The sequence below is a fragment of the Brassica napus genome, chromosome C9 (assembly GCF_020379485.1).
Source record: "Brassica napus cultivar Da-Ae chromosome C9, Da-Ae, whole genome shotgun sequence".
In the NCBI taxonomy this organism is placed as follows: Eukaryota; Viridiplantae; Streptophyta; class Magnoliopsida; order Brassicales; family Brassicaceae; genus Brassica; species Brassica napus.
Window position 1 is genome coordinate 63,569,885 of NC_063452.1, and position 14,897 is coordinate 63,584,781.

Sequence of the window (14,897 nt, forward strand, 5' to 3'; positions counted from 1 at the left end):
ATAGGTGGGCTAGGCCTCCGCGATAGGTGGGCTAGGCCTCCGCGATTTCCAGGAATTCAACGTTGCTCTGCTGGCCAAGATTAGATGGAGACTATACCAGAACCCAGAATGTCTACTAGGGAAGGTACTCTTTGGGAAATATGGACCGGGGAACGATATCTTGCAAGCTACTCCTTCATCGACAATGTCGCACGGCTGGAGAAGCGTGTTACTGGGCAGGGATCTGCTACTCCAGAACCTCGGGTGGTTGGTTGGAAATGGAACATCGATAAATCTCTGGGACAACCCCTGGCTGAGTTTGTCCAGTCAAAGGAGACCTATGGGACCCCCAAGTGAGGCGCACATGAAGCTAACGGTCGCTCACCTTATAAATCCTGCAACAAAGGACTGTGATGTTGCTAAAATTCAACTCATACTCCCAGACCACGAAGATAGTATCTTGAGCATCAAACCAAGCCTTACCGGGACTCCGGATAAGCTTGTTTGGCTAGGCACAAAATCAGGAGAGTATACAACAAAGTCTGGGTACTTTACTGCAGTTAAAAAAGATGATAGCATGACAGCATTGCCTACGGCGGTCGGCTTCAAGTGGAAGACCAGCGCCTGGAACCTCCCATGCGCGCAAAAGGTCAAGCTCTTCTCATGGAAGCTACTTAGAGGAGCAAGCTCTTCTCATGGAAGCTACTTAGAGGAGCAATCCCTGTGGGAGAAAGACTCGTAGAGAGACATGTTCTGATGGACCCTCTCTGTAAGCGCTGTAGCTGTTCAGAATCTATTGTTCATCTCCTATTCCATTGTTGGTTTTCTCAACGAGTTTGGCAATTAGCCCCTCTCAATACTGCTCTGGATGTCAGCGGAACTATAGATTTGATGTCTAGCTGGGATAGCCTTTGTGCTCTTAAGTGCCTTCCACCTGCAGGTATCCTACCGGATCGCTTGTCCCGTGGATCTTGTGGTCACTTTGGAAAGCTCGGAACAAGTGTGTGTTTGATGGCCACTCAGCCTCCCCTGAAGAAACATTAGCGTCGGCCTAAATACTCGCAAGAGAATGGAGTGTGGAAGTAGAGAAAGATCCTACTCCCGGTTCGAGACAGACTCCTCGTCTTCTCCCACCACGCCCGGGAACGATGGTGATAAGATCCGATGCTGCTTGGTCTTCTGATGTATACGATGCGGGTTTAGGATGGGTCATTCTCTCAAATTCTGGAAATTCCTCTTTCAAGAAGCCAGCGAAGCGCGTAGCTACACCTCTAATGGCGGAAGGGCTTGCTCTCAGAGAATCTGTTTGAACTTGTGTGAACTTGGGCCTGAAGTCGGTGACTTTCCAATCTGATTCGGCGCAACTAATCAAAGCAGTGACGGGAGTGGCAACGGCTAACGAACTTTAAAGTGTGGTAGCGGATATAAGTTCTTATGTTTCGGCCTTTGAGTCTGTCTCTTTCTCTTGGATTCCTAGAGAAAGAAATGTAGTTGCAGATGGTTTAGCAAAGGCTGCTTTGATTGTGGCTGGTACTTTGATGGTTTAGGATGCTTTTATAGCTCCCAACTAACTCTCTTAATTAATCAATTTGTGTTTCAAAAAAAAAAAATTGCACTCTTCTTTGTCCAAAAAAATAAAATAATTGCACTCTTCTATTATGAGATATTTTACCCTTCGAATTCAATTTCAACTGCCCTGAAATGCCATGTGCCATTCTGTATTGTACATTCAACTGCCGCCAGTTTCCTTGTCCCACTATTCTTTTGAATCATTTACCACGCCTTCTCGAATTATTGTACTCTGCTATTGATCAATTTACTTGTCCAACTGTACTCTTCTTTTTGAATCATTTACGGGTGTCTTCTTCCACTATTATACTTTGTTTTGTTCACCTTTAAGTGTTTGGAATTAAACGGTTGAACATGTTTAGGGTGAAGCTTCGAACTCAAGAGAGTTTTAAGTAAAACCTCTTACAATCACAATCAACCAGCTAATTAGTGTTTTGCCAAAAAAAACCCAAAAATTAGTGGATACTTTTCTTAAAGTGCTGGTCCACTGGATTCGCGAACTAGCATTCTAGCACACGGGTGAAGTATTACCGAAACCACATTTGAGTTTCTACACTGGTGCTAACTTGTACAGCTTAATCTTGTTTCATTTGTGATCCAAACTCATTCTTCAAAATCATTAAAAGTTTTAGCCACTTTGATTGTGCTTGTTCATTAGTGAAAATGCATAAGCCTGTGAAGGCAGACAAGCAGAAGAGTTGTAGCAAATGTCAGCTTTCTTTCACATAAAGTTCTCTCAGAACTCGAATACATATAACTAGTTCTCTCACACAAGCTTTAGATCACCACCAATACACATTTTGTCTTCACTTTGTCTCTTAAGGTCATGAGGCAGCCAAAGGTTGCACATCTATATGAGTATTCTTCTATACATCGCTTAACATTTGGTTTCATCATTTTCTTTTTTTTCATTGGCGATTAGATCTACACGTTCATAGAGTAAGACTCAAAAGTGCCTGCATATAGTGAGGTTATTTTTCCAAAACATCAAAATTTGGGATCATTAAAATTGAATGAAAGCAAGTTTTAATTAACTTCTTCAACAGTTATTAATTACAAATAAAAAATTTGTAACTATGACATCAGATTCTCAGAAAATATACTCATATTTATGCTCTAATACATCTCTAGAGATTTGATTCAACATAAGGAAACATTAAAAATCGATGGGAACACTACACTCCAAATTAAAATCATTCAGAGAAATCTATAAATAACACTGGAAATGGTACGTAATCGTGACATAAAGTGGAAAGTACTCATCCAGTGTCTAGGGAAATATATGAAACGTCTTGTAAATGGCTCTCGTGATTGTGGTTGTCATCAAATATAAAGAGAAAGCAAAAACACTCATGTCGACATCTACGGTTTCTTTAATTTGCCCAACGAATCATCAGTTCTCACATGTATCTTTTTGTGCCCACTCAACATTTTTCCAAAGTGTATCGTATGCCTTTATTTATTTATTTTTTATTATCGTATGCCTTAATTTAATTGGCAATAAATTCTTCAAAGGAACTAGAAACTCGGTATGTATTTTTCTAAACAGAGAATACAGTAAAACCTCTATAAATTAATAATGTTGGGACTACACCAAAACTATAATTTTTTTATTAATTTATCAAGATATTAACTTATCAATATACTAATTGAACCAAAAACTCAATTTGGGACTATAAACTTATATTATTTTATAGAGATTTTTAGTGTATATTAATTTATAGAGTATTAATTTAAAGAGGTTATACCGTAGTAAATTACCATCATACATTTGATTTTGGAAAGAAACAAAACATTCAATGTTTGGTTGGTAATCAACTATGTTACATTGTGTCATAGGACTAGGAGTAATATTAACTTAAAAACTTTTTTAAAATAGTGATACAATTGTGTTATAGGAGTAATATTAACTTTTAAACTAGGCGATGGCTTGTGCCTTGCACGATCATCGTTAGAATTCGTAAATCGATCATCTTGTAAGTACGTTAGTAGCTAAGCTCGAAATGCATATGAATTTATTGAATAAATTTAAGAATACAATTAGAAATTTTAAAATATCATATACACGTCTATTATTCACTATGCATAATAATTTGTGAATTAATAAATATTATATTATCAAATCTAAAAAATATCTATAAAAGTAACCGCATCATATGCGGGCAACCAACTAATGTGAAATGTAAACACCTTTGTGATGTATAAAAGAGTCAAACAACTAATATGATTATGGTTGGATATTACATCTTATTCCTTTTACGGAATACATAAAGAAAGAAACTTGTATTAAAATAAAACAATGGTTATGCATATAGGCTATAGCAATTGCTTTATTTTAACTTTTAATCAAACTATATATCATATACATAGTATATTGTAAAGAAAAATCAAAATTCGTAGGCAATGTCCTATTAGACGGTTCAGTTCCTATGGTGCTGGACTGGACTGTTCATTACTTCATTTAAATATACCATACATTCGTACAGTGGTTAAGGTTTGCGTTTGCTTTCATAACAATCTTTATTACACACAAAACGTCTTTAGTTAAGAAAAATGTCAACCTCACAAAAAAAATTCTTAGTAAATGAAAACTTGTGTTACGCGAGTCAAAAATTAAAAATGATTATTTTAATTAATTAATTATTCAGTTAAAAATAATTAATTATTTAATATTAAAATAATTAATTACTAAAATCGATAATATAATTAAAATGTTTATTATATGAATTTTGTATTTTAGCATGTTTTCAAAAGAAAATTAAAGGAAAACTGTAATATGTAAAAGTGTTAATAATTTAAACTTGTATATTTTATTTAAAATCTAATTTGTATTACATTGTGGATTTGGAAGCCCATATAAATAAAACAAAAGGTAAGATTTCTTTCTTTTTTGGAACGCACCTTTTATAAAATCATCAGAGTTATGCAGTAGGAACTGCTACAAGGTCCAAAAAATCAAAACCTAATTTGAATCCAAACAAAAACTAATTTAGATCCAATAAAAACAATATTGGACTTAAGGACCGGACAAAAAACAATAATTTTATAAATAGCTGCATGAATAAGAATTGAACCGGATTTAGCCGGTGTAAGAGGAAGCATTATCGACCAACTGAGATATTGTCAGCTCTCTCGCTACGACAACAATCAACTAAAGTAGCAATTTGCTAACTTGAAACCGTCCCGACCAGTATTGAGACAAGAAATCATCAAGATTTTGTATAATGAGACACTAGTTTTTCACTACAATGAGGTCTACAAATTGTTGGATATTATACCATTTTCCGATTTGAGCATCAAAATTACACCATTTTCCATTTTGCAAATGTTATACTTTATAGTCTTGGCGAATGAGATTAAAATGACGATAAACTAATCCGAATTAAAAAAAATTAAAAACGAGTCTACGTGTATGTAATATATTTTTATATGTAAGCGAATATTTGTCGCTTTATGATGTATATTAACATGTAGATGTGCAACCTTTGGTTGCGTCGGGACTTTAAAGAGACAAAGTGAAGACAGAAGGTGATATAAAGTTATATGTATTTGAGGTTTGAGAGAACTTTAGGTGAATGATAATAAGTTATGGTTGGTTATAATGATGATATATTATGTTTGGTGGTATAGTCCTTTTTTTTTTGGATTTAAAAAAACAATGTTCTGTCATTGGTGGTATAGTGGAGAAATTAAAATTGTACATATCCCACACCATTTACAAAATTGTAGAAATATGGGTGAAATATGCTAGAAAATATTTTGGGTATTTATGAATGAGTTATTCTTGGATTCACCCCTAGGGTGAACCTTTAGGTTCACCAACCAATAGAAAATTGTCATTTTAAATCTAGTATCTTTTAATTAAGGAAACCAAATAACTTGGCAAATTATATTATTTTTTCAAAATAAAATTTAAAAATAAATAAAAATAATATATAAAAAACGAATTCAAAAAAAAAAATGTTGTCAACAAAACACTAAACCCTAAACTCTAATACTAAACCCTAAACTCAAATCCTAAACCCTAAATCCTTGGGTAAACCCTAAATCCTTGGGTAAACCCCTAAACCCTTGGAAAAACACTAAACATGTTGTCAACAAAACACTAAACCCTAAACTCTAATCCTAAACCCTAAACCCTTGGGAAAACCTTAAACCCTTGGGTAAACCCTAAACCCTTGGGTAAACCCTAAACCCTTGGGTAAACCCTAAACCCTTAGGTAAATCCTAAACCCTTGGAAAAACACTAAACATTTGGATAAATTATAAATTATAAATCTTAAACACTAAACTCTAAATCTTAAAAATAAATATTTTTAAAAAATAATTTTTTTTAGAACTATTGTTATTTTTATTTTTTTATTTTTTTATTTTTTTATTTTAAAAGCATAATATAATTTGGCAAGTTATTTTGTTTCCTTAATTAAAAGATACTAGATCTAAAATGACAACTTTTTATTGGTTGGTGAACATAAAGGTTCACCCTATGGGGTGAACCCAAGAAAAAGTCTTTATGAATTGGCTGGAGTACTTTAATTATTTGTTTTTCATCACTGTTTCTCGAATTGGCTATTTATTCAATTTGAAATTATAATTAATTGTGATTAATAAAGAAGATCTAAGACCGGTTCTAGAGAGTCTCTAAACGAAAAAGGAAAAAAGAAATGAGAAAGGCTGTAATTAGACAGAACTGGTGCTTAACTAAGAGTAAGAAGAAACGGTAAGCACCTCTACGTGGGCCGCTCATGCGTATTGGCTGTAGTCTTTTTTAAATTCTCTTTCCGTCTTTCCTAAAGTAACAAACCTTCCAAAAAGTTCTGCCAAATCTGAAGGACATATAAGCTTGAGAAGCTTCTTCATCCTCAATACTTCGATTCCACGGATCCATCTCATGCCTCTCTTATTCGTTTCTTGCTAAGTCGAACCAATCATCACCACTTGATCGAATTTAGGGTTTTCGATATTTTCTGATCCGATTCACGCTCCTTAAAATTGGCGATGAAAGTCGAATGAAGATGATATATGGATCTTATCGTAGAGACTTGCGTTGCGTAGTCTCCGACAAAACTGTTGATGGAAAGAGAAACGGGGCCAAGCTCGTCCCAAAAGCTGAGAAGAAAAGCGGTCGAGAAGAAGAGGATGTGAGTGTTATCCAGTGGGAAGAGTTCGACCATGAGAGCATCCGCATTGAGGGTTTATGGGGAGAGTTCACACCGAAATCAAAAAAAAAAATAATAATAAAATAATTCAATCCCATGAACCCCCTCTCTCCTAAAGCTCTTTGGGATGAACCCCTCTCTCCTAAAATTCATCACTGTAGCGCGGATCCCACGTGTCTTGGCGGCCCGAGATTAGTCTAGTTTTTTTTTTTTTTTAAATCAAAAAAAAAAAAATTTAATAATAAAAAAATTGAAAAGACGAACCCAAGAGGGGGTTCATTGACGTGGGTACTCCGAGCTCACGCGGCTATGGAGTCTTTCTTCTGCTCTCAAAATTGTTGATTCTCTTTTCATTACTGATTCTCGAAATGGCCCTTTCATCTATTAAAAATTATTATAATTACAAAGGGAAGCTATGAGAAAATGAGGATTTTTCGTGACACAACATGAGTTTGGAACCAAGCCAACTTCAGGAAGCTTATCTTCTTCCATTGTCTTATTTCATTAATTAACTCATACAGAAGAAAATTATGGAAGTCCAATTTGAAAACATCCGACTATATGTGAGAATAAATCAAGCTGTGATGCGTCAGAATAATCACAAGTAGTAGTAGTAGTAGTAAGCATTCATAGTAGATTAAGGAGATGAAACTCCGATATGTGTCAAAAGGGCTACAAAACCAGAGGCCTTTTTTTAGTCACGGCAATAAATAAACCAAAGAGTTTTCAAACCATAACATAAAGAAGAGAGAGCCCCAAAAGACTAAACTTGGGCTTAGAGTAGATAGAGAGAGAGACAGATAGTCAGAGACCAACTTAAAAGTCAATTCAGGTCTTTTATTTACTGATCTCCACTTGATGACGACGCTACTGCGTTTGGTTTGCATCCCCATGCATCATCATCATCATCCCCAGTGTTGGTTTCCCAGCCTCCTGTTCGTCCGGCATCACCTAGACTGGACCAGCTTGGACCCCCACCACCATAGTTGTTGTTCTGGCTACCCCAAGCAAAACCACAACCATCCTGTTGACCCCAGTTAGATCCCCCACTAGAATAATTGTCCTTCCCCGAGCTTGATATACCATCGTTTGCCCTACCCCAGTTTAAGCATTCGCCAAATCCACCAACAGCATTCACTTTAGCCCAGTTTGAACCGCCAATGCCAGCATCCCATCCTCTTCTTCCATCAAACCCCCAACCACCAAGCTGTTCAGAACTGCCATAACCTCGTTTGCACCAGTATGGAAGCTCTACAACATCTTTGGTCTCCTTAACCCAAGCAAAACCACCACCATCATTCTTGACCACGTTAGATCCTCCAACTAGTTCAGCGTCTTTCGGGATCCGATGTGTTCCCCATAACAGTTTAAGCATCTGACCGTTGACATCAACCCATGGGGAGTGCTCTAGCATGGCCTTCTCTGCAGCTTGTCGGGTTGTGTAGGTGAGAAAAGCACAACTCACACCTCTCATGCCAAAGTAGACAATAGATTCGATCTCTCCATAAGGAGAGAAACGATCACGTAGGTGCTCCTCGTGAACATTGGAGTTGAGAAGACGGATGAAGAGGGTTTTAACGGTTTGATCCCTTGGTGGATCCAAAGGGCCCATGTAAACCATTTTAAACAGTAAATCAACGGTTCCCGGATCTGGATTTGGATCATTTAAACTGCAGAAAAAAAAAGAAAAAAAGTTATGTTAAAACAGAGAAGAAACATCACAAAAGTGTGTTTGAGAAAGAGCGAGCTTACCCAGTATGTGAGTTTCTGGGAAAACTATGTGAGAAAGGACATTCATCACCAGCACTGCACGTGCGACCCGATGCGAAGAAACCGCAAATCGCTGGTCGGTTCATCCTAAACCGATCAAGTTGGCTCTGAAAATAAACACCAAGTTTGCTCTGCATATAAAACAACCAAGCAGCATAATAAGATTAAAACCCCCTTCTTTTTTTTCTCCAAGCAACCATTCATCATTATATGTTAAAACAATTCCGATCCAACACACACAAAATTTTCAAAACCCTAAGCATAGACGAAGAGTAACATATAAAACATCAACGAAAGTTATTATTACCTTTGGGCGACGCACGATCCGGTTTCTCTGATCCTTCATTCTCGACGGCTCTTTCTATCTTTACGAAGCGACAATCTTATTAACTTCGGATGAACCTATAATATATACGCGACGGCTGCTTTTTCTTTATTAAATGACCTTACGGGCCTCTGTCCTAGTGTGTTGGGCTCGTATGGCCTAACCTAAAGTCTCAGCCCATTTAAGTGTATACCTTATCAAACTAAAATCTTCATCATTAAAAAAAAAAGACATAATCAAACATATTTTTTTTCTCTAAAATAAGAGTATTGGTTTTATTATAACAAGTAAATGATTTTTTAAAATTTGTGATTGTAACTACCCAATTCCCAGCCCAGTCACTTCGGCCCGTCAGAGCCCGTTGGTGTTGCAGGAAGTCCTTGGTGAGTCCCATATATAAACCATTATTCCCCATTATTTTATTCTTCAGAAACCCTAAGCGTTGTAACTCTACAGAGACTGAGCCGTCACTCACACCTGAGATCGTACCGCCACCACCACGACGTCCAGAGCCGAGATCGACCAGTTCACCGCCGATCCCAGACGAAGGTAACCGGAAATCATCTTTCCGATTTGTTTTTAAAAACGGTCGTTCATTCAATCGATCATAACTCACTAACCATTTGGAATTTCGTAATTCTAAGACCACCATCGTGATCGTGACGTCGAGACGAGTCGGGACCAGGAAGATCAGCCGGAGAGTCGCCCAGACGCGCCGTCAAGCGCGGCTTTTCTCCCGCATCGTTCCGCGCGTGTAGCACACGCGCCGCCGCCGTCCTCCACACGCTCCGCGAGTGGATCTCACGCGCCACCACCACGCACCGTGTTCCGTCGCCGCCGTTGATTCTGGTAAGCCGCCGTTCTTTTTCCGCCGCCGGTGACTCGGAACCGAATTTAACCAATCGTTTGTGTTTGGTTATCAAAACCATTATAAATAAATAAAAATTCGATTTATATCAAATGTATTTTAATATATCTATAGATTTAATTCACTGATCATGGCATTAGCTATAATGGAATGGTTTGCTAAACCATTTATATATATTATACAAAAGGAAGATTTAGAGAGTTATTAGGTATTTCTTTCGGTATATTTCCCTGCTATTAAAACTACATTACCAAAATTCATTCGAATGAGATTTAAATCTCTTGCTATGTTACATTGTTGTGTAAGTGCAAGCATTACATTATTGTGTTTTGGCATGTCTATATATCTATATTATTAAAAGATAAGTACCCATTTGAAAATGTTCATACTTCATTAATTAAACTCCCTATTTTTTTATTGTCTTTTTCAGTTGCATTTATGAAATATCCTAAAACGAATAAAACTACCTAATTTATTACTTATCTTTTCAGTTAAATTAATGAAATATGCTTAAATGAATTTAAACTTCTTATTTTATTGTTTGTCTTTTTCAGTTACCTTAATGAAATATCATTAAATAAATTTGGACATAATGTCATTTAATCAACCAAGAAAACTCATGAGTTATCCTTACGTGCATAATTTTAATAATAGAGATTTTAAAAAACGTGCATCATTAAAATTTTACCTAAAACATGCAGCACTAATATATAACATGCATCAATAAAATTAGAATTTGACTCATACAATTGTACGGATATTATTTTCAGTTGATTAAATTTAAAAATAATTATTTTTTCAAAAAATATTTAAGAATGGCTATGCTTTTAAAAGTTATATGGTATTATTTGCTCATAACTTATTTGTCATTTGCTAAATTGTTAGAAAGAAAATTTTAGCATAATATAACTCAGTTGTCATTTGCTAAATTTATGGTTTTTATTTATATTTTTTATTAATTAATTATAATATTTTCATTTTATATTTGATAATGAATTTTCTTTCAAACAATATTTTTGTAAATGTATTTTCTTAAAAATAATCAATTTAAATTGTTATTATCATTGAATATAATTATTTTTGACATAATTTGAGTTTTCGTTTACATCAAAACTTATAATATTTTAGGATAATTTTAATTTAACATGTAATTTTCGTATTTTTCAAACAAATTCTAAAAATATTTTTTAAATATTTTGTTATAATTTTTTAAAAAATATTGAGTTGCTTTTCAAATAAAAAAGGTAAAGATATTAAAAATATTCTAATTAAAATATGTAAAATTTAATATAGTTTTAAGGAAATGGTCAAAATAAAAAAAATTACACATAAAAATCATGATTTTTGTTAACTAGGCGGATCATTATTTATATGATATCGCACACGAAATTTTTTTTCTTCTGTTTTTACAATTATCTAATTAACTCTATATACTCATTTTTTTATATTTTTTATATGATATCATACATTCGTAAAAAATAGATAGTTTAAGATGCAAAAAAAAATATTTACTTAATGAATATAATATGAACGAATACTACAAATACATCATTTAATAAAATAAATAATTAAAAACTGAAAATTCATGTCAGCGCTGGCGCGCGAATCAGAATCTAGTTTAATTTAAAACTAACACCCAGACAGACGTGCAGGTCAAAATCTAAGTATACTTCTTACAGAAACAATAACTATATATTTTTGAATAACTCTTACAAAAACAGGAGAAAATAATAATGTAACTGCTGCTTAGATACATACACAATACAAATAGATAGTTTAAACATAACAATATTTCTATTACTGTTATGAAATGAAAGTATTATTATAAAAAGAGGAAGCAAAATTTTAAAATCACGCTTGCACTAACAGGCATAAATGAATATAAGAACTGTGCGATTCCTTGCTTCTATTGATGTTGATCTACTTGATTCTTGATGTATGAACTATAGAATTGAAACGAGAACACACGCAAGCTGATTACCCAGGTTCACCGCAGTCCTCCAAATCGGAGATGCCACTATATCTCCTAGGGCTGATCCTTGATCAGCAATCCACTACTTAACTCTAATTTTAAGTTTGGATTACACTCGCAACCACCGATCTCTTTTCTCTCTATCTCTCGATGACTAAGACTCTTCTTTCTCACACTTAGAATCTAGCTAGAGATAAGGTTGAGCTGTAACGGTTTATACCTACCGTTTCACAACGCTCAACACACGTGATGATACACGTGAACCTAGTTAAAACCAAGTCGGTTTAACTAGACTAATCGGTGGTATACGATACTGCACATACATAAATACATGGACACTCAACCTTCAAGAACGTTAATATGCAAATCATAATTTAATAAGACAAGAGATTGTCATCGAATCAAAGGTTGACTTGTGATGTCGGAGAAACAAGAAATGAAAAACAGTACCAGATTTAGTCACTTAGTCTGACTAATGCACACACTAAATTAGAAGTGTAGAGTTGCCCAAAAAAAACTAGAGGCTAAGAGGAGATTCAGCAGTCTCATCGCCGCTCTGCTGCATGTCTCGATGTTCTTCTCATCATTCCTCCGGTTTCCTCAGCTTTTAGGCTTGTTCTTTGATTCTTTTTTCATGGTCCCCCGGAGAAACCGTCCATGGTAAAAGATCACACTCTTGGACTGTGTTGCTGCTTATAGACGGGTCTGTCACTACTTCTTCGATGGCTCCATCGGTGTCTGTAGCTTTACACTTTGCTGATTGCCTACTCTGTCTCTGTTTGTATTGAGTTCCTGCCAAAATAAGAAAAGACAAATGAAGCCATACTTTGATCATGGTAATCGTATTTCGTTATTACATCTTGATCCTCCTACAAACAGTCAGAACATAGAAGTTCGACGTAGCTGCATGCATTTACACAATATAGCAAATCAGCTACCAGATGCATTTGCTGATACCAAAATGAAAAAAAAATCACATATACCCACCAAATACTCCTGCTCGTATTGAAATACCACAAAAATGGTGGAACGGCAGTTGATACACGTGAATCAGGAACACGTTAAAGCGCGGTAGACCTATTGGTTCAAAGGATAAACTCCCTAGAAAACGTAAGGAATGTGAAAAGCATGATACTCCCAAAATAGCGGAAAATATTTTGGAAGAAGCGAATTGTGAATCGAACGACAATATAGAGCATCATGAATCTGATGGAAATCACGAGATTTCTATCAATTACATCCATAATGGAATGATATGGAAACGAAATGAGATTGATGATATTGATGACGTTTTCTCATACCTTTTAGCAAAGGAAATAAATGAAGAAAACGAAGATCCAGAACCAAAGTCTGTATATGAATGTCAAAAGAGACATGACTGGATAAAATGGAAAGATGCAATTCAAGTCGAATTAGATTCGCTTAACAAACGAAATGTATCCGGACCTATTGTGCTCACACCCAAAGATGTAAAACCTGTTGGGTACAGATGGGTGTTTGTCCGAAAAAGAAACGAGAAAAACGAGATTACAAGATACAAAGCTCGTCTCGTAGCCCAAGGTTTCTCTCAAAGGCCAGGAATTGATTATGAGGAAACTTATTCTCCTGTTATGGACGCAATCACATTTAGATTCCTGATGAGCCTAGCGGCCAATGAAAATTTAGAAATGTGTCTCATGGATGTCGTTACGGCATATTTATATGGATCATTAGATACTGATATCTATATGAGAATCCCAGATGGATTTAAAATGCCAGAAATGTTAAGTTCCAAACCTAAAGAGTTATGTGCAATAAAATTGCAAAGATCATTATATGGGTTAAAACAATCTGGACGAATGTGGTATAATCGTCTCAGTGAACACTTAACAAAAGAAGGATACACAAATGATCCTATATGTCCTTGTGTTTTCATAAAGAAAACAACATCCGGATTTGTGATAATCGCGGTGTACGTTGATGATCTTAATATTATTGGAACTCAAAACGAAATCCAAAAGGCATCAAACTATCTGAAAGGAGAATTTGAGATGAAAGATCTCGGGCAGACAAAATATTGTCTAGGATTACAAATTGAGCATTCTCAAAAGGGTATATTTGTACACCAGTCTACATATACCAAACGAGTATTGAAACGCTTTAACATGGATAAAGCAACTCCTCTTAGCACCCCGATGGTCGTTAGATCACTTAATGTTGAAAATGATCCGTTTCGACCATCTGAGGAAAATGAAGAAATACTTGGTCCTGAAACTCCATACTTAAGTGCAATTGGAGCTCTTATGTATCTTGCAAATTGTACTCGACCTGACATATCCTTTGCTATTAATCTTTTAGCGAGATTCAGTTCGTCTCCTACACGAAGACATTGGAATGGAATTAAACATGTCTTTCGTTACCTTCAAGGAACAACTAATTTAGGCTTGTTTTATCCTAAAAGTTCAAAAGGTCAAATGATTGGATTTGCAGATGCAGGTTATTTGTCAGATCCACACAAAGCTCGATCACAGACAGGATATGTTTTTACAATTGGAGGCACCGCCATATCTTGGCGTTCTCAGAAGCAGACACTTGTTGCTACTTCTTCAAATCACGCTGAGATCATTGCACTCCATGAAACAAGTAGAGAATGTGTATGGCTAAGATCAATAAGCCGACACATCTGTTCAAGCAGTGGGATTGACGAAAATACGGAGCCAACTATTCTGTATGAAGATAACGCGGCATGTGTTGCTCAAACGAAGGAAGGATATATCAAAAGCGATAGAACCAAACATATACCTCCGAAGTTCTTCTCATACACTCAAGAGCTCGAGAAGAATAAAGAGATTGAAATAAGATATGTTCGATCATGCGACAATGCAGCCGACCTCTTCACAAAATCACTCCCTACCTCGGTATTCAGAAAACACATCCATAACATTGGGATGCGCCATCAGAAGGATCTATGACTGTTCATTCGAGGGGGAGCTTACGTAGTTGTACTCTTTTTACCTTACTATGGTTTTTCCCATTGGGTTTTCCTGGAAAGGTTTTTAACGAGGCAACAAAGACGTTAAGCGAGAGCGGAGAGTGACATCGGTCCCCAAGGGGGAGTGTTATGAAAGTCATACATTCCAACGCCGAAAATGTTGAAATAATTAAAGATGTGGGTCCCACTGTCACTATTTGCACAGTAATTTTTCTTCTATAAATACGGAGTTTTCGATCATTTGTAAAAACACGATTACACATCCTTCACTCTTCCATTCTCTC

The 14,897-nt window shown here is 35.7% G+C and overlaps 1 protein-coding gene across 1 annotated transcript; it reads right to left on the bottom strand.

The window, feature by feature from the left end:
* Positions 1 to 7,321: 7,321 nt before the first annotated feature.
* Positions 7,322 to 8,902, bottom strand: LOC125592342 (protein RNA-directed DNA methylation 3-like). The gene is made up of 3 exons (XM_048767304.1): positions 8,785 to 8,902; positions 8,460 to 8,608; positions 7,322 to 8,377 (listed from the first exon to the last, which is right to left on the bottom strand). The coding sequence occupies exons 1-3, from the start codon at positions 8,821 to 8,823 to the stop codon at positions 7,549 to 7,551; spliced, it is 1,017 nt and encodes a 338-aa protein (XP_048623261.1). The 5' UTR covers positions 8,824 to 8,902; the 3' UTR covers positions 7,322 to 7,548.
* Between the last annotated feature and the right edge of the window lie 5,995 nt (positions 8,903 to 14,897).